Here is a 20,890-nt window from a genome sequence, read left to right as displayed (position 1 = left end):
CAGAGCGCGATACCATAGTCTTTCGAGACTGAAGGTTGCCAACATGAACATCAAAATCCAAAGTGCTACAATACACATGTGTACAGGCTTGATCGTGCCTTTTTTATTTTTATTTTTTATTCCAATACCACACTTGAAGCTGCCTTTTAAGGCCTTCTGAATTTTTTTCATGTGGCATGCTGTTTCAAAGACTCTAGGGCAAACTTGCTTAGGCATGCTAAACTAGTAGTTTAGTTCTTTGGATTTCAATTACCTTCTTTAACAGAGACATCTCCTGATACAATGCAGGTTAAAATTACTGATATCTTTGCTCCTACTTTCGTAAATTAATTAATGAATTCATTCTCCTATCCTGCTATATGAAATGGTGGTTTAGTTGATTTAGAACGCTAAAATCCACAAACTCAACAAATGATAAGATCATTTAATCTGAAATCATAGAATGTATCCCTAGAATGATAGATAGCAGTCATCTAAAATTTGCAGTGGTCACATAGCCCTGATTTTTGCCTCATACATTAATCCAAGTCACAGGATGGGTGGGGGAATTCACCACAACTAGGGGTAAATTTATTTTCATTTAATCTGGAATAAGCATGCAACCTTGAGAGGATGCCATCCTTGCTGTACGCAGTTATCTAGAAGTATGAAGTCCATGTGTAGCTATTGGAACTTCCTTTTGAAGGGTATAATGTGGTTCTCTTAAAGAGTGGCTAGCTACTTACATCACACATTGAATTATTAGTCCATTAAGTAGCTCTTCTACGAAGACATTGGAAGACAGTGACTCTATTCAGCACTCTAATATAGCAGTCTCCTAACTGGAGATCTCTGCGTTCCAGAAAAAGCTTCCCTGACAAGAATAGAACACTCTGTTCTTCTGGGGAGCCCTCCCTACCATGTCGCTTATCTCCCGCAAACTCGTGCAGGCCAACCTGGAAACCTGTCTGCCTGGAACCTGTCTGCCTGGAAATCTGGGCGCAAAGCCTGCTGCAACAACTGACCCCAGAAGTGGCTGACCAGTGTGCAGTTTGGGGGAGATTGGTGGCATGATAGGGAGGCTCCCCAGCAGAATGGAGTGTTCCAATCACCTGGGGGATGGATTCGGCCATGCTCTGGATCCGGCCCATGGGATATGATATGGAGAGCCCTGCTCTATTAGAATGTCTGTCTGCCAAAATTTAATATTTTTCAAAGTTCAATAATTAAAGATAACCAGGAACTGCTCTTTGGCCATATGACCACTAAGGAATCTGAAGACTTGTAGGTCTTCAAGAACCTGAATATAAAATAAGGGAATCAGTTTCTCAGATACAAGCTCTCTCTCTCTCTCTCTCTCTCTCTCTCTCTCTCTCTCTCTCTCTCTCTCTGTGTGTGTGTGTGTGTGTGTGTGTGTGTGTGTGTGTGTGTGTGTGTGTGTTACCCCCTACAACTTATTAGTTTAAATTCCTACTTAGGATCCTTCATTAGAAACGTGTGACATTTTGCAGTCCCCAAAGTGCTATAGAGTAGTACTTCAGTCTTGTTCTAGATCTCGATAACATTAAAAAGTAGGCAGCCTTCCCTGATGGCTTCTGATGGAACCTGGAACTGCTCTTTTTAGCTTTGATTTTCAGTTAATTGCAAGTTGTCGTCCTCTCTCCTGTCCAAGTCTCCCACCATTGTAGCCTGCTGTGTTTCGCAATAAATCAGCCAAGTGATCAGGCTCAATTTAGAATGCAGGCTCTTGATTACAAGTAAGAACTTTGTTGGCTGTCTTGTGTGGAATGATTCCATGCTTGAAGCAGGTGTGTTTATAAATATAGGAAATGAGCACTGTCTGTTTATTAAAGGTGTTTTTTGGCCATAGAATCTCTGAAAATTCCTTGAGGAAGCCAGAGTGCTGCCCTTAATATGGTTCCCACTTGTAATTGTAAAATCATGGAATTAAGAAAACTAACTCCTGTAACTTTAATTCCTCTATCTTCAGGGTCTCATCTTCTCTTGTATATCCAGTTATTTGCCCCCACTCATCCCGAGACATTTGTCTGTGTTCACACACAGCCTCAATTAACTGTAAATTCCGCAGATATGGAACTTTTTCCCACCCACAAATGCAGAAAAATTATTATGAAAGGCTGTTGTACTTGTGCACAATCAACCATTTTTAAAAATCCAGCTACTATCAACCCAGAGTTGTATGTGAGAGAGAGATGTGTATGGATGGGAAACTTGCAGAGAGCAATGGGGCAACATCAGTAGACAACTGGAAACAAACCCAAGCTAGTATGAAGTGCAATAGAGCCACTGATGTAGTCATCTGTTAGCTCCTGATGCCACTTTGAGTAGCAGTAATGGCACAGAGTAGGAAGTATTGAATAGAAGTGTTCATTATGTGTAATACCAACAGCAGTACTTTGGAGCATCTTTAAGCCTTGCAGCCATGATGTTGGCCTTGTTTACTCAGAAGCAAGGCCTTCTGATCAGTGCAGCTTAGTCCTAGGCAAATGTGTGTAGGATTGCATCTTGAATGTGGCGTACGTTTTTATGAGGTAGGACCCATGCGATCAAATGCAGAGTTCAAAACAGTGGTACTTATGGGGGCATACTGCTGCTGTTTTGTAGAACATAAGAACAGCCCCACTGGATCAGGCCATAGGCCCATCTAGTCCAGCTTACTGTATCTCACAGCAGCCCACCAAATGCCCCAGGGAGCACACCAGATAACAAGAGACCTCATCCTGGTGCCCTCCCTTGCATCTGGCATTCTGACATAACCCATTTCTAAAATCAGGAGGTTGTGCATACACATCATGGCTTGTACCCCATAATGGATTTTTCCTCCAGAAACTTGTCCAATCCCCTTTTAAAGGCGTCTAGGCTAGACACCAGCACCACATCCTGTGGCAAGGAGTTCCACAGACCGACCACACGCTGAGTAAATAAATATTTTCTTTTGTCTGTCCTAACCCGCCCAACACTCAATTTTAGTGGATGTCCCCTGGTTCTGGTATTATGTGAGAGTGTAAAGAGCATCTCCCTATCCACTCTGTCCATCCCCTGCATAATTTTGTATGTCTCAATCATGTCCCCCCTCAGGCGTCTCTTTTCTAGGCTGAAGAGGCCCAAACGCCGTAGCCTTTCCTCATAAGGAAGGTGCCCCAGCCCCGTAATCATCTTAGTCGCTCTCACTTTGTAGTGTCAGTAGCTATGTTAGTAACCCTGCGGATCCTGGTCGATGCCAAACAGATATGGGCATAAGGAAGCGCTACTGTATCTAGATATATGGATTACATTGAGTCCCCTATGTATGTACAAGTTAGTTTCCATGGGTCTGTACTTAAGATGAAACCTTTGGTTCTTGCCAGCCCAACATTGTTGCACCTCTGCAAAAGTATCATCAAAAGGATTACTGCACCTGTGCAAGAGTGCCGGAACAGCTGTCCATGACTCAGGGAGCTGGTGGACATGTAACTGGTGCTTTGTTTCAAAGCACTGATTGCTTGAAAGCACCGAAAGTTAAGCAAGGGCTCCTAGGGAGATGTGGCAAATAACCTGTCTTCACCCCTCCCCAGCAAAAAACAACATGAATTAAGTCCATTTGTGTCAGTTTTGCTTGAAGTGGGTTAACGCTCCTTTGCTGTAGTGATCAAGTATGAGCAAGTTTCTCTTAGGAAAGAATAACCATTGATTATTTTATAGTAATGCTGACATCAGAAAAAAGGAGAACTTGCCAAAAACCTATAACTATGAAACTGTTCAGATAGAGAAATAATAGAGGAATAAGAATCTCCGACTACTGACAGATAATTAGATAGTTTTGTTGAGGGAAAAAAACAATGAAAATAGAAGATCATGGCTAAAATTTACAATCTAACAAACACAATCTTATTTGGTGCTTCTTGGAATAGAGACACATGCGTGACACAGTGGCTGAGTCTTTAACCACATGGTGTAAAGGAACTGAGAGAGCAGAAGATCATGAAGACTCAGTTTTGCATTTCTCCTGGGGTCACATAGCCCAGATTCTTGCCTCATACATTAATCTTGAAGCATGCAATTCCTATTGTGGGAACTAGTACTGAACCCATATTTAAAAATAAGTAAACGAAAATATTAGTGACCTGGACAAAAAGTTGTTATAAAACTGACTGAAGGAATGAAATGGAGCATTGAGGGGAGAGAGATTTCTGAAAGAACAGATAACTTAAAAAAAAAAAAAGTAGTGTACAGTATTCCATTCTACCTGAAGGGGGCGTCCTTGTAATGCTTAACAGAACTGAGAGATGTCCTACTTTTTTTTTCTCCTCCCTGCTCCCTCCTACATTGCAGTGAACTGCTCTGTTGGGCACCTGCCAGCATTCAAGCAGCAGTTACATAAGAGGCAGCTTTTTTTTTTCCTGGAATTTAGGCTCACTGCTGATGTGTGACCTTCAGCAGTAATTGCCAATAAAATGTGGTGGAGCTGTTTACTGTTAGTTCAGTCCAGACTCTGGCTGTCAGTATCCCAGACTGTGCTGGCAGGTACTGTGTCTGTGTGGTTACTGAAGGATTTTTTTTTCTTTCTTTCTCAAATGCTAACACTACTTCAAGGAAGCAGGCAGAGAACGCTGCCCAAAATTATAACAGTGCTGTAAAACAGAGGACTGTGTGTTTGTGTGTATATATATATATATACACAATCTTGTAACCTACCCTAGCCCAAAGATTGCGTTCTTATTAACCCATTTTTGCCTGGCCCACAGGTGTACACATTTAGTCCCTGTTGTGTATATGCAATGTTGGGCAGAAATGACTTAAAAAAAAAAAAAAAGAGGTTGTCTTTCCTAAAGGGCTCATAAGTTAAGTACCCCTGGAAGAAATGCTTTTACATTTTAAAATATTAGTGAATTTGTTATTAATCTTGAGACTGACTTGCTGATTGATGGCCCGGTTCCATCCAACTTCCCAGCACCGATGCAGTCTCATTGCAGCCCCAAGGTAATGAAACAAACATTTCCTTACCTTGAGGTGGTCTCCCTGATTGACCCCCTACCACAGGATAAAGCACACACACACCCCTAGACATGGCTGCATCAGTGCTGGAAAGTTGGATAGGATTAAGGCCCTTGGTCAGTTGAGTTTTCAAGCAGATCTCCTTTACCTTTTGAGCAGCTTCATGCTGAGCACAGATTCAGTAATTAGAGTTTTCTCACAGGATTTCTGCCTGTTTTTTTAGTGGACATTTATTCTGTTAACGTTTCCTGGGCAGGCATTCTAGAACAGGCTCATTTCTCTCTTCTCCTGCAAAGGAACAGGTTTTTATTTAGCTATTGTTGGGGGATAAGAATAGGTCTTCAGTTTGGCTGTACTTGTCGTAAGAGGCGATTAAACAGCCAGCGGGTAGATGGGACTTGTAAGCCTGGGAAGGCAGCTCATCTGAGAGAAGGAAAACTCTGATCCCAAACCTCCACTGCCTTGTGGCTACATCCAGTTATGGAAGAGGTTTCAGGAGTCAACCTTGAGGCAAAATCTGGAGCCGGAGTCCCTCAGGCAGTTTATGGCTGAACACAGTCACATTCGGGCAACTCCTGCGACGCTGCTGGAACCAACCGTGTTGGCTTCTGCCTTTCCATTGGACCATTTCAGCGACATGGAGAGGGGGGATTTGCTGCATGGGTAACAGTCTATCCTCCATATCTACTCATCCCAGGCTTTGCACACTGGAGAGGACACTCTGTTCCAGAACCAACATTCAGAGCGCGATACCATAGTCTTCCGAGACTGAAGGATACCAACACCTGTTGGAGGGAGGGCTCAGCCTTTTAGTGATGGTATAGAGGCCATAATGCCAACAAACTTGTTCTTTAGGCAGAGAGGATTTGTCAGTTGATCAGTGCATGAAGGGGAGGATCTCAGGCTTTCCAGTGGCAGGTGTTCTGGTGCTTCCTTTTGTTTGTGTCTCCCTTTCCAAGGCTTCCTGCGGGGTGTTTGGCCATGGGGAGTGGCAATCAATTGTAGCCAGTCTAGTATGGTATCTTTAGAAAGCTCTTAATATGCAGAGAGACCCTGAACCCATTTCTATGTTTGATCTTAGAACAGGATGTAAAATCATTAATTTAAACAGCTCTGACCAGCTAGTTGTATTCATTTCAGGCAACATTGGTTGCAAATCATCTCACTGGCCTCAAAAGCAGGCAGAGCTCTGCCATAGAACTGTGCTTATTTTCTTAAAAACAGTGACAATGGGGAGGGAGAATTTTGCATGGAACCACAGTGTGTGGGAAGGGTCATGTTCATTTCCCCTCCTTGCCCAGGCTATTTTTCTCCTGAGGATTGTCCTTTTGAAAGAGCAACTTGTTCCCAAAACACCACACAGGCAAACCCCTGTTCAGCAGTTTTCACAATAAAAATAGTGCATGGGGAATAAAACAAATCCCCCCTTCCCAAATGCCCCAGTTCTGACCCATATTGCTTCCTCTCCACCAGCTGTATTTAGAAAAGAGAGGCACTGCTGATTAGAAGCTCATGTCCACAGAGGTAGTACTCTTTGGCCCTCTATCAAGCATTTAACAAAGCCAGAACTAAGTTAATAAGCATAGCTGGTGTACTACTCAACCACAGCACTGGGATTAGGGCCCAGTGCAGATATGGATCATTGCCTGGCTGTTACTCTGGTGTTTAAAAAGGGTTTTTACTTGGGTCATAAGAAGGATCAAGGGTAAACCCCTCTGCAAGTCAGCTTGCTGGGGCTGGTTTTAAACTGGGGTAGACGTTTTTAAGACATGGGGAAAGGCTGAGGGCTCAATCCACTCCAGGACTGATGAGCTATACCTATAGGGCATGTGGGTGGGGGAGAGGGGTGCTGTTACGGAAGCATCCTCAAGGTAAGGGAACGTTTGTTCCCTTACTTTGAGGCTGCATTGTGGCTCCGTGCTGGAAACTTGGAGAGGATTGGACCCTGAGTAAATGAGAATTGGTCATAGTATTGTGCTTTTAAGGCTTTTCCTCACTATTAGAGTAATCCATTAAAAATGCCAGATATAAATACATAATATTTATATCTGGCCTAAAATTTATCTGGATTCATTTATTTTAACTCTTAAATGCTCCCCCTTGGAAAGAAACTTGGGGGTGCAGTTTCCTAGATAACTTTTGAATTTCAGAGATGGCTGTGAATATTCCATCAGGGGTCCTCCAAATGTTGAGGATGTTAGAAGACAGTATTGGGAACTTGCAGACTCAATTGAGTTGATTTATCTTTTGAATTTGTGAACATTTGCTCCTTAAGACAAAATTTAACTAGTCCCAGGGAATACATCTGTTCCAGTTCCCAGACACTGTTTTCCTGTCCACTGTTTACCTTGCTGACATGACAAACTAAGAAAGTAGAGGTAGAGTAATGTTACTCTGTAATTAAGATGGTCGACATAGAGCTGCGTTTCCCAAACTGTGGGTCATGATCCACTAGTGGTTTGCCCCAAAGGCATCTTTTGAGTCATACTGGGCACACGCACTCTATTGGTTGCAGCAGACCTCAGAATGGCCTGCAGAAGTGGTTGGCAGCAGCTTTTTGTTTGTGGACATGATTTCGGGTAGCTTCTGCAAGCCATTCTGAGGCCCGTGGAGACCAATAGAGTGGATTGTGGGCCTGGTGCAACCCAGAAGAGGCCTCCTGGGCCCCTTCCGGTAATGTATTTCAGAAGCATCACATCACAACCCACTGGGGAGGGCAGTTTGGGAAGTAGAGCTTGTTTGTTAGTGGCATTTGCTGTAGAAAGTCCTATATGAGACATTTCTTAAGCTGCGACTCTGATTTCCTAACTTTCTACCAACATATCAAAGCATTTTGACTTGAATTTGTATCATAGATACAAATGATCTTCCAGGTGGAGTGATCTTTACTGTATGAGAGAGCTTTTCCTGTGTGAGAGAGGGTTTTTTTCTTGGTTGGGGTGATGGCATTTTCTCTTGAGACTGAAATTGTTGTTCTGCTATCTTGTGTTTAAGGATCCCCATTTTTATTCTTGATTTATCATGTGAAGTTTTTATTTTTTGGCCTTTTTATTTGAAAAAAACTAAATCTTTTCATCTGTGTTTCTCTTTTCTATGTTCCCTTGAGTTTTCCTATGGAAAGGTAACTCACAAACTCATCAAGTTGAATAACTATCTAAAATTGTAAATAGAAACGCTATAATGTTGGGATGCTGTTGCAGCTTTTGGTGACTAATAGTGCTTCAAGGAAGCTGGGATAAGCCACAAACAGCCATGAGAATAGCTCCAGGTGTGCTAGTCAGGTTTTGTCACCTTGAGAATGTAATGTTCTCATTTTTAAAGGTCACCTAAATTGAAGACTAATGAGGTGGACCTGGGTTGGGATTATTTTGTTCCTGTAGAGCCAAGAAAAAAAAGTTATCCTGATGTGTTACTTGAAACTTGAAAATGTAGTCAAATTGAATTGATATTTAGGAAACATTTTTTCCCCTCAAAAAGTTGTACATCACTTCAGAAACTGTATGCTTTACAAATGTATATTCTCTCCAATAGCACTCTGTCCTGGATCAGGTCACTTAATCTTTCCTGTCTGTTTCTCTTGGTTTGAAGTGATGCTAAGTCTTAATTAGCATGTTTCAGACAGATGCCCTTTAGACATTATTTCAACCATGTGCAAACCATTTATGGAGAGGCTGGTTCTGCATGGGTGGAAGAGTATCTAAAGGGCACCCTCTAATATTGTAATGGTGGATTAGGCTTGCTTCATAGTAAAAGGAGTTTCTTGTTTTGTTGAGAATGCAGTGATATCTTCAATGCAATCAGGCTGATTTTTTACCTGAATAGACTTCAGTAATTAGAGTGTGTGTTGCAGTTTTGCACTTTTTGAATAATGTGTGAGTGTTCCTGATGTCTATGCAGATTTAAAATGTCATTTTACAGAAATCCTATAATATTGTGATACCAGGTATGATTTTTCTGTCCAAAAATATTGCAGAAGCTGTTATATTGTGGGCATATTGACAAAGAAAAGCTTGCCTGGACTGAAGAACAGCATAGCAAAAGAACAATAGGGATAATGTTCCAAGAACTGCACATACTGGCAATGGAATTGTTGGCTCTTGTTCAGACATCACGTTCAAACCTGGCCACCACACCATTAGGGATATGCATGAGCATGTCCAGGCCCTCTTCCCAGCATGCCTTTTTGGTTCTTCTGATTGTGTGGGAGGGGGTTTGTCCAACTTTTCCCCACTTACACATAATCTAAATCCTAATCTTATTTAAATCATATGAGAGAGCAATTTTGGATTAAATCTTCCCATGTGATCAGAAGAACCTGAAAGAAAAGACACCTGGTTATGCTTGTATACATTCTTGCTTGTGCAGTGATGAGGCTAGCTTGGATGTATTTTCTGAACCATCTCTTGATTGCTATAATCCCAGAATATTCAATTGTATAGACCAGAATGTCAAACATAAGGCCCAAGGGCCAAATATGGTGCACAGAAGTGTTTAACCCTTGTGATGATTGGGGTCTCCCAGCACTACCCTTTCACAAGTTCTGCTTAGGCTCTGGGATGGAGAAAAGGAAGGAGGCCTCAGAAGGGAAGGGCAGTGGTTCTCAAACTCTTTAGCACCAGGACCCACTTTTTAGAATGACAGTCCGTTGGGACCCATTGGAAGTGATATCATTAATCTGGAAGTGATGTCATGGCCAGACCTGACATCATCAATTATACCTAAGCCACAGTTGGCCAAAGCTTCCATTACGCAGCACGCTCATGCTGTTATTTTGCATAGTTTGGCATTCAAAAATTGCAGCTTGAAGTGAAGGAAGAACGGAGTCTTGGATCCTTCTCCAACCACACAGCCCTCCCACCTTTCCAAAGTCTCATCTGTTCAGGGCAAAGCATCATGCCTCTGTCCCTTGCATATATCCTCATCTGTCATTTGCAACTACGTGATAATAAATTGCTTATTTCTAGCCATCAGCTGCTTAGTGATATCACTTTCTATTTAATAATGTCACTTCTGGTCCTCAGCAGGAATACTGCTCAGCCTATTTCATATGAAATGAGTTTGGCACCTCTGTTGTAGGCCTTGCTCTTGAGAAACTCATATCTAAGTGTCTTTCTGCATTTTATTGGGCTATATAGAATCAGTTGAGATTGTTGTGGGACTGAACTGTGAACAGTTACTTCCTGTTGCAAAGCTTTGTGTATTGCCCAAATACAGTGCAGAATATATAAATATTCTTCACATTCTACATTATTGAATGGGACAAGCTGCTTGTCTAGATTTCTAAGTGTAGTGGAGTCCTTTGGTGGCAGGCTATGCATTTAAAGTTTTAATAAAACTCTAGACTTGAGGATATTTCTTTAGGGCTTTGTTCCATTTTGGTTATAAAATGTACTGTATAAGCAGAGGGGACGGCAAATATCCAAAGGTTTTGGTGTTGGTGCTTTAAAGTACGAGAATGTTGCTCACTGTTCTCGTTCAAAATATAGACATCTTTTGAGTCATTTCAGTATCTGAAAGCATAGCTAAACATTATCTTACAATTAGTAGTTCAGATAAACATTTTATAAGTGGTTCAGCAGTATGCAAAACTGGATAAGAGTCTGTCATTCAAGAACACAATTTTGTGAGTCATTTGCTTATAATTTCAGAAACAGAATTGCTACCATGAATTGGTTCTGTGTCCTTAAACTGTTATATGAGGGTATACCTTAATTCAGTGTTCTTCAGTCTTGGGGTTGGGACCCCAGTGGAGTGGTGAAGCCTCAGTTGTGGGGGGTCATGGCAGCTTATGGGAATGAAAAAGGTTGAAGATCACTGTACTAGAGTACCTCCAGGTAAAGGGGAGGCATCTGGTATACCCTTTAGGTACCAGGAGATTGTCCCAGTTCTGTTCAGGTTCTTAGCAATTGTGCTAAAATGGCTTTCACTAATGCCAGACTTCATGGTAACTTTTTCTGTTCTCTAATAAGAATATTTGGTTACAGTAAACGGTGCTGGGAGGTTATAACGGACGGGGAGTGGGCAGCTGCAGGGGTGCAGGTGGGCAGATAAAGTCCGGGGGGGGTGGGATTGGGAGTGGTGTCCCCAGTCACATACTTTATATATTGGGGTCGTGGCCCGAAAAAGGTTGAAGACCACTGCCTTAGTTCATGATACTTATCTTGAGTAAATTCCAATTTCAGTTGTCAATATTATTATAGATGGTAGTTTTGATTCTTAGTGTGTCTGAGTTACGTGGTTTAAAACTAAAATTCCTTGAAGTGTTTAGGTGTGTTATTGTGCATGTAATCTTGGTTTACGTTCTTGTTTGCAATTGATTTTTGCCCTAGTCACTTATACAATAACCTGGATCTGTTTAGCCATGCTTTCAAATTTCAAGTTGAATGCTAAGAACACATTGTTTTGCTGTGTAACAAATTATTGGAATTTGTATCCTTTTTATTGTGAAAGTTTGTTTTATATAACACATGAGAGCGTCTTTGGTATGTATTTTTGGACATAGCATTTCTTCACGCATGTGTCTTGAATGATTTTCGTCTTTTGTTTTGAACTGGAGATATGAAATAGAGGTGAGAAATCCACTGCAGTTAACCTTACAAAAGGAAAATATACGAGCCAAGATCAGATACTGAATGTTCAATCCTTGGAATGCTGACGAGTGTAGAATTGGGGCGGGCATACATGCCTAAGCAAGGTTTGCATGTGGTAGTATTGATGTACATTTAGAAATATGCAAGGATGAAAAACTTGTCCTGTTAACTTTCAAGGAACTATGCATTAAGTTAGCATTGTATTTTAACATTCCTGATGTACATGTGTTGGCTGTCAGATTAGAGAAAAGATGCTTGACTAACATATTTCAAATGTTACTTTTGAATAGCTGCCTCAGCCACCAGAAATGGAATGCTCTGTAGAGGTGTGTCACTCACCTATATTTGTTTAAAAACAATACAAATATTGGTGGTTTTTAAAAGTTGTTGTGGTTGAATGTCTGTCTTTTGTGGCTAGAAGCTCACTTGGTTCAACACGGTGCCAGTTGGCGATGTCTGCTTGGGTTCCACTACTCAAATTATAGTTCAGAATGAATAAACTCAGCCTAGCTATCTGGAAAAAAAAACTAATGAACTTCTTTTTCTCCCAAAAAGTGAGATTTAATTGAAACTGTATTTTCCTGAAATACAGTGCAAGATGCATACATAGTCACTCTGATCCAGCAAGAGAAACTGCATGTTGATCCCTTCTGAATTGGGTGGTTCTTCAGCTATGTATTTTTTATTGGACAATTTTTAGAGCTCTTTTATTGAGGCTCTTGAAGCCGACACATTGCCTGCTGCTCTTCGTCTTAAAGCACAATTGGGCTTATTTTCAGACAGGTTGCTCTGACTACTCTGCATGCAGCAGAACAGCTCAATGATGTGAATGCTAAATGTTCATAGAGAGGTCATTAAGGGTGCAATCGTAACCAACTTTCCAGCACTGGCGTAGCTGTGCCAGCAGGGCATGTGCTGCATCCTGGGGGGGACTGTCATGGAGGCCTCCTCAAGGTAGGGCAATGTTTGTTCCCTTATTTAGGAGTTGCATTGCCCTTATGTCAGTGCTGGAAAATTGATTAGGATTGCAGCCTAAGTTATTCAGATAAACCAGTCCAGCTGTTTCACTGAGCTGTTTTTTGTTTTTAAGTTTTGTGTTTGCGTTATCTACAATCATGTGGACTATTTCTGGCCTACAATCTTGTGGAACTTGACTATAGCAATGTTCCTAATTTCCTACGCTCTGATATACAGATTAGAGGCTATACAAGTGAGTGCAGTGGACATAGCAGTTGCTGTAAGGGCTTTCAGAAGCTCCATAAAATCATTTTGTGGGAGGCATCAGTTGCCCTGTGCCAGAAAAACACATTAGCATCTGTGTATGTGCCTGAATTTCTTGAGAGATTCTTATCTTCCCCGAAGTTGTTCCCAACCTTCTTTTTTAAACTCTTAAGTTTATGAAACTACTTTGGAAGTTGGAACTAACAGTTTTTCTTTAAATAACTATCACTAGTGTTCCTATTACATAAGTTCCCTTTAAGAAGCTCTTGCAACACATTTCTAAATTGGTTTTTGAAATGAAGAAAGGTGTTTGGGGAGAGACAGGGGTTGTCAGGGACTTCCAGTACTTACTCCAGTACTTAGTCTTCCATTCCCATTTGGAATACAGATTATCTTCTTTTATAAAAATTATTTTTAGAATGTTAATATTTTTATAAATAATTATAATGGTGTTGTAAAATTAAGTTTCAATCAACAGCCTGAATTCCTGAAACAAAAGAAGTTTTAAAATTGCAGGCTTGCAATAGAAACACTAAAAATTTTACATGAAAAATGAAAATCTTGACTATAGGCTTTGTCCTTTGCTTTCAGCAGAAATGAAGCACTCTTTGAAGTCTGTTTCATTTTAAAAGACTTCAAGTCCAGTATCTTGTGTTCAAAATAATTGTACCTTTGTGTGTGCACGCATGAATATATCCAGTGGCAGTTTATCTTTCTGTTTGTATACTGTTTTGTGTACTGTTAGGTAGTGCAAAAGTAGATTGTGATGTTCCGTATTCTCTGTGTGCAGAAACACAATTGATACAAGCCGTATATACCATGATAGAAAATCTTAGAGCGCTATAATAAAAGCAGAACAGTTTTAATTAGATGGCTTGTTAGAGCAAATTATTTCTCCTTCATTTGCAACTCATTGCAACAACTAGCTAGTTATTAATGCTAAATCTATTTAGTGTCTCTTTAGTATCAGACTTTAAAACAGAATTTCTGCATGCTCGCCAGGAGCTTGATCAAAGCCTACCACAGAGGCAGCTCGAAGATCGTAAAAGGGTACGTATATTAAGTGGTGGTACTGAGGTGTAACTTTAATATGTTGGGTGATTAATTATGTCTGGGCTTGCTTTGAGTTAATTCCTAAACAGCTGAAGAAGAAAAGGGTAGATTGTTTTCATAAATTTCAAACAAAGGTACAGAACTATGAAACAAAGTTAGCAGAAATACAAATTGCTGAGTCCAGATCAGACTTTGAAAGCATTTAGAATATGTAAACCGAAAGGCTTCAGTTGTATGGTTCCTTAGGGCAACTATATTCCTATAAGCTATATGCTGGTAAGTGCTGAGTGCTGGAAAGTTGCTTTGCTTACATCGTGTGTTCTGCACTATTGGCTACCATTGCCTTCACCAGAGCAACTCAGATCCTAAACTACTTTGGTTTTATTTTAACCATGTAAATTGAGAAACTGTGTTTAAACAAATACTGAAATATAGCAAGAAAAAGCAGTGGTATAATACAGTAATGATGATCCAGCATAATAAGAAACTTAGAATGCAGCCCATTGTTGATTAGTTCTTGGGTTTTTTTAACAATGTCCTTATTGATTTTTCTAACTGGCAACAATGCTGATTTTGAGTCCTAATTATGATGAACTGGATACTGGATTATTATTTTTTTTAAACAGAAGATGAGAATCAAGGATGCTAATCCATAATACAATTATTGATATTGTACCAGTTCCCATGGTAACTGATAGTAAATATTGTTGAATTCAGAATGTAAAGCTCACCTCTAGCTTTTCTTTAGCAAGACTGAATGGCAAAAATTCACAGCTGAAAAGACATCATCATTGGAAGAATATTTAGCCTGTCTGGTTTTGTTCTAGCTTATCCTTTGTTTTCAGCTCTGTAAGCAGCAGGATTGGTGTCAACCGAGCCATTATACAGGTGGTGTTTGTTTCCAAGTCAGCCACACTATTTGTATGGATTTGCTAAGGGTTGAAGTAGGCTTTTGTTAGGCCCATGTTACCACAGACAGAAATGGGTCAGTGATAGCGCACTCATTGTCTTTTGTGCTGCTGATCTTTTTTCTAGTACATTTTGTACTAAATGTACAAAGGTCCCTTGGTGGGATTTTTCCCATGGGACTCTTCAGGTAGAATCTAATCTCAAGAGGCACTATCTACTCTAGTTCCTGCAATAGTGAGCTGGTTCATATGGCTGCTAGGCCATTAATCATTGTTCCATTATGGAGGAATAGGCTTAAATAGCCCTCACCATCATGTACAAGGTACAGGGAACCCCCTGTATCTGCAGATTCACTTATCCACGGATTGGGTCTGTGGGGTCGTCCTGCACGCGTGCCCCCAAGTGCGCCCCCTCTGGAGGCAAGCAAGAGGCTGCAGGTGTCTGTCTGCACCCTCTGCCAGGCTTCCAACAGTAGAAGAGCGCTACTTCCGATTTCTTCGTATAACCTGAAGTGACATTTTTGTCTTATAAGGTATTGGAAGGCCCGGGGAAGGCCTGGAGGAATTTTTTTTTTTAAACTAGTATGCAGCTTTTCTGGGTTTTTTTTTCCAAGTGAGCTCAAGGCCACTTGAGCCTTCTTTTGATACCTTCAAGCTGAGGTAATTTGATGAGCTTTTATTTGTGCAATTCCTGTATCTTTTTAAACAACAAAATAGCATTGGAAATCTAACTGTGGTGTACTTTTTGCTTTGCTCCTAGTATAAGTGGTAATGCTCAGCCTATCAAGACACAATAGATGGAAAAACAAATGTTTAACTGTCTGAAATTAAATGAAAAAATTATCTTCAGAAATATACTGTCAAATCCATTTAAGATTATTTGTAAAGCTAGTTAGTGTTAGTCAGAGGATGATAGTTTAACTTCTGGAAATAGCCCCTGGTTTTATAAACATTAGCTTCCCTTTCTGGACATTGTCAGGTGCCTAGACTTTTTTTCTCTTCTCCACTATACTTTTTTTTTTTTTGTCCTAGTAATGGAACAAGCAGAAGTTTTGTAATGGTGTTTTTCTTTTTTTAAAGTTAGCATTGGCATTCAAGAGATGTAAAAACTTCAACTTGGGAGAGGATTTTTTTTTTAGTATGAAAAATGACAAGTATGTGGTATCCATAATGTTTCTTTGAAAGAGAAAACCTTTTTGTGGAATTAGCCTATACGTAGCAGAGGTATTCTTTAAAACTCACTTACATGGTCTTAATGAACCCTTACCCCTGTATTGTCTCCCTGTAGCGTAACTGAATATCATTTAACTTTTCCTGTTGAATTTTGCTGCTTTGCTACATTCAGACCTGATTTTTTATATAAATATATATTTTTTTATTAAGGGTGAGGCACTCAGACAAGTTTTGGTCAACCGTTACTACGGCAACATAAGAAGCACAGGAAGAAGAGAGAGTCTTACCAGCTTTGGCAATGGCCCGTTATCTCCTGGAGGCCCTAGCAAAGCTGGGGGAGGAGGTAGGATGTGCAGTATGCTAACTGAATAATTTTCAGGACTCCAGCTTGCCATTTTGAATGTTTCATGTCTCTGTAACACGTTGGTGGCTCAACAGCTTTCTCAGCAGATATTTTATCTTCCACAATACCTCTCTGTCACTCACAGATGAGAAAAAAACTCTTCAAAATGTTGGAAATGAACCTACTCCTTTCTCTGTTGCCTTTTTCTTTTGTTCTTACCTGCTGTTCATTAAATAAATATTTAACATTATCGCAGGTATTCTAACCTCCTCTGGATGTTTGTTTATGATGGCTGACTACCAAGTATAATTCTACAAAATATGAACAATTAGTTTTTTTTTAAAGGGATGTGTTTATGGGTTCAAACAAAAACAAGTCTCTAGCTCCTCATGCGTTCTCTTTTATTTAGCAGGGAGAAAGTAACTGGCCCTCGTCACCCCACCAGTGTCCTTTCTAGTGACTATCTGCTGATGTTCTTTTGCATCTTTTAGATTGTGAGCCCTTTCAGGACAGGAAGCCATTAGTTATTTGATTTTCTCTGTAAACCGCTTTGTGAACTTTCAGTTGAAAAGCGGTATATAAATACTGTTAATAATAATAAATAATAATAATAAAATCCAGAGGAGGGTTAGAAGTTGATTAAAAGTCACCAGTAAATATCCTGCACAGTCTCTTCCATGGCTATTCTATTCCTCTTCTTCCAGTGGTCATCTAGTTCTCCCATATAACCTAAATGTTCACATGCCTCTCTGTCTTTTTATTTATTGGGCTTGCCCATGGAATGTTGTCTTCAGGACAATCTGTCTCCCATACCCACAATATGAACAGGGAAGTTATTTCCTGAAGGTATTATCTATCTTCATGTAGCTCTAATGCTGACCAGGGCTTACTCCTAATCATTCCTATTGTAACCTTTCAGCAGACCTTTATGACTTGCTACTGGGCCCTGAGCCAGTAGCTGTTTGGGAATCTGAATATATATATGGCATATAAAATATATAAAAAGTATAAAGCTTTGTTGCTGTATACTGTTTTTGTTTGCATGGTAGTTCTTGATGGCAGCATAGCCTGCTTTAATTATAAAGAGTTAGGCATGCTGTTGGCACTTGAATAGGCAATACAATTTTTGAATAAATGGAATATGTTCACAGCTGAACTTTGGCTCTTTGTAATAGGAGAATTAATTTCCATATTCCATCTTGGGGGGGGGGGGGGATGAAATGCTTCAATTTATCATTCTGTCTGTCTAAACTTTCTTTTTAGGAGGTGGATCTGGTTCCAGTTCAGCAAACCGCAGTGAAATGAGTTTATCAGAAGTCCAGTGTCATCTGGATAAGGAAGGCGCATCCAACTTGGTTATAGATCTCATAATGAATGCCACCAGTGATAGGGTTTTTCATGAGAGCATTCTGCTGGCCATTGCCTTGCTGGAAGGTGGTAACACTACTATACAGGTAGGAAAAACGTTTATGTAATTTTCTTTCTAAACCAGTAGGTATGTTGAGATTAATGTTAAGCCTGCTGCATTGCATTGTATTGTACAGAAAAGAGATCAATTGTATACAGTTACCATACTGTAAAAGATCTTGTTCTGTTTGCAAGAGTAGGGTGGCATTCCCTCTTCCAAGAATGGAAAAGTGTTTTATGAACCGATTTTACATCATCCCACTACTCCTTCAACAGTAAGATAATACTTTGGAAATAGATTTCATTTATTACTGGAAGATGCAATATTACTGGAAGATGCTCAGTCAGATCTTTTCCATGCATATCTATGGAATACTGAAAAAGCATTGTGGAAGAGTTAATGGTGATCATTCCGAGGTTAAAATTAGCTGGCTGACTTTCTTTCCAAGGAAAACTCACAGCCCAATCATAATGAAAGTAAGCACCTGTGAAACTAATGTTCAGCCAATGCTTGCTGCCAGTAAAGCACTTTGTGGCAGCACAAGCAACTGGCGCACCAGTGAAAAGGCTGGAATCTGTACATGCACACACGCAATTGCACGCATCCCAGCAGATCAACAGAGACCCACCAGAAGAATTAAACTTGCGTAGGGGATGGGGGAGGAGATGATTGGGGCAGAGGATGGCAGAATGGGGAAGGGAAGTGGGCGGATTGGGCCTGGGAGGTGGGCAGGTTTGGTGGTGGCACACGCTGAATCCCAACACCCTTCCCTGGCTTGATCTGCCTGCGCAGGTCAGCATGGACTTGCACCAGCAATACTGCTGGTACAGGTTCAAGTTGACCAATTGCAGCTGTTGGGACTTACCCCGGGCAATGGGACAAATGTTCCCTTGCCCCAGCAGTTCCCAAACTCCCTGGGAGTTTGGGAACTACTGTAGTGCCTGTGGAGGAGGGGTGAAGGCAGCACCGCAATCATCACGGTTGTGCTGCTGCTGGGGATAAAAGAGTTTTTTGTACTTAACCTGTGGCAGTGTTGACCCTCTGGAGGGTCAGGTGAACCTGCAGACCCTTTTGCAGGGCTCCCCATTCCTGCAAACCACTGTAAGTAGTGAAAAAAATAGTGGTAAAAGGCCACTTTGGGTTTCACAATGGAAACAGTTCCATTCTACATTGCTACAGAGGGATTTGGGTAGGATTGGGCTACCTGTTGTATAAACCGTTCCCTTTAAATACAAAACATAGAGTGAAACTTGAAAATCTGCTGGATTTTGAAATCATGTGAAATTTTGTTTTTGCTCAAGTAAAATATTCCATGAAGGTTGAGAATCTGGAACAAATATCTATATGATTATTTCCTTAGGCCAGCAGGGAGTTGTGAGCCCCTCTGTAAGTTCTTGCAGGAGAGGCAGCGACACGATCACCAGAATCATGTCGCTGTCAAGGGGCACAGGGGCTTGCCTGAACTCACCACAGCCTGCAGCAGCGTTCGGGGGGGGGGGTGCCCTGCAGCAGCCTCCACAGGGCTCCCCGACATGGGGAGGCAGTGCAGATAATGATTGCGAAACCAGAAGTAGGTTGTGATTGTTATCTCTCTACATGTTGGGGAGACCTGCGGAGGCTGGCGCGGGGATCCCTGCACCCCCGAGGAGGCTGCTGCAGGCTGTGGTGACTCTAGGCAAGCCCCTGTGCCCTTTGACAGCGACGTGATTCTGGTGACTGCATCACTGCCTCTCCCTCTCCCCCTCCCTTAAGGGGACAGAGCCCAGGGCTCTCTGACTGGGGCATTGTGACGCCCCAGTTTGAGAACCACTGCCTTAGACTTATTTCAGAATGGTTCACAGTATGATATATCTTGGTATTCTTCCTGTTAGGAAGGTTAGGTTGTGCATATGAGCATAAAGCTGCCTTATAACATAAGAAGCTGCCTTATACCAGCTTCTAGGTTTGCTTTTGTTTTGTTTTGCTTAAAGTGCCTTTCTGTGATTTTTGTGTTGGACTGTGCTTTGGAGAATGAGTAGTGTTTTGGAGAGGCAGCAAGATTTTGCAACTGTCTGCCTGTCTGTGTGTCTCTCTTCCTGTTTATAAACTTTTTGTAAAGCACTAATGCGTAGTATGGCCATATGCAAAATAGTTTTGCTAGACCTTTTCAGGGAAGTTCCCTTGTTGTACATGTAGGATAGTATTGATATCTGTTTTGTTACTGGTGAGAAATGTGGTAAGCTGTAGAGAAAGGTACTTTTACAGAAGTCGAAACAGGGTTGGCCCAGGTTTGAGGGATTCCTCAGCATATGAACTCTCAAAGCTGCTCCTTCAGGGGGCAGCAGTTTTTACCTGGAACAGAGCTTGACAATAGTCTCTAGGGCAAGAGTGTCCAAAGTTTTTGGCAGGAGGGCCACGTCATCTCTCTGACATCGTGTTGGGGGCCGAATTAATTTACATTTCAAATTTGGATAAATTTACATAAATGAATATATTAAAGATGAACTTATATGAATGAATGAAGGTCTTGCAATAGCTCAAGGCTTATAAAAGGCCTTGCACAAAGCAAGGCTGGCCTTTCCTTTGCTGCTGCTACTGCATCGCAGACATGAAACAACAAGCAGTGGAGGGAGCCCTCATTCCACAGCTCACTTGAGAGGCCGAACAGTTGCCCTCACGCTGAGAGCAGTTGCATCGGGCCAGTGTGGGCTCCAACAAATTTCCGAAGGGCCAGAGGCTTATTGGAGACTAGGGGCTCCCTGAGGGCCGCATTGAGAGGCCTCGAGGGCTGCAAGTAGCCCCAGGGCTGGGGTTTGGACACCCCTGCTCTAGAGGATAAATGTTTATGAATGACCTGGAGATAGGGTTAAGCAGCGAGGTGGCCAAGTTTGCAGATGACACCAAACTTTTCCGAGTGGTAAAGACCAGAAGTGATTGTGAGGAACTCCAGAAGGATCTCAACAATCTGGGAGAATGGACAGCAAAATGGCAGCTGCATTGCAATGTAAGTAAGTGTAAAGTAATGCACATTGCAGCAAAAAATCAAAACTTCACAAATAGGCGAATGTGTTCTGTGCTGTCTATGTCAGATCAGGAGAAGGATCTTGGGGGTGGTGGTGGACAGCTTGATGAGAGCGTCAACCCAATGTGCAGCAGCGTTGAAGAAGGCCAATTCTATGCTTGGGATCATTAGAAAAGGTATTGAGAATAAAACAGCTAATATTATAATGCCATTGTACAA

At 41.3% G+C, this 20,890-nt stretch overlaps 1 protein-coding gene across 1 annotated transcript in view; it reads left to right on the top strand.

Annotated features, from left to right (window-relative positions):
- ITPR1 (inositol 1,4,5-trisphosphate receptor type 1) overlaps nt 1–20,890 on the top strand; it is a 281,488-nt gene that overhangs the window by 174,642 nt on the left and 85,956 nt on the right. Inside the window, exons 39-40 of the mRNA XM_066617382.1 lie at nt 16,130–16,262; nt 17,526–17,716. Coding sequence (XP_066473479.1) covers nt 16,130–16,262; nt 17,526–17,716 — 324 coding nt within the window. The remainder of the gene's footprint in view (nt 1–16,129; nt 16,263–17,525; nt 17,717–20,890) is intronic.

The sequence above is a fragment of the Tiliqua scincoides genome, chromosome 2 (assembly GCF_035046505.1).
Source record: "Tiliqua scincoides isolate rTilSci1 chromosome 2, rTilSci1.hap2, whole genome shotgun sequence".
Taxonomy (NCBI): Eukaryota; Metazoa; Chordata; class Lepidosauria; order Squamata; family Scincidae; genus Tiliqua; species Tiliqua scincoides.
Note: the sequence above shows the minus strand (reverse complement) of the source record. Positions and strands in the feature narration are given on the sequence as shown.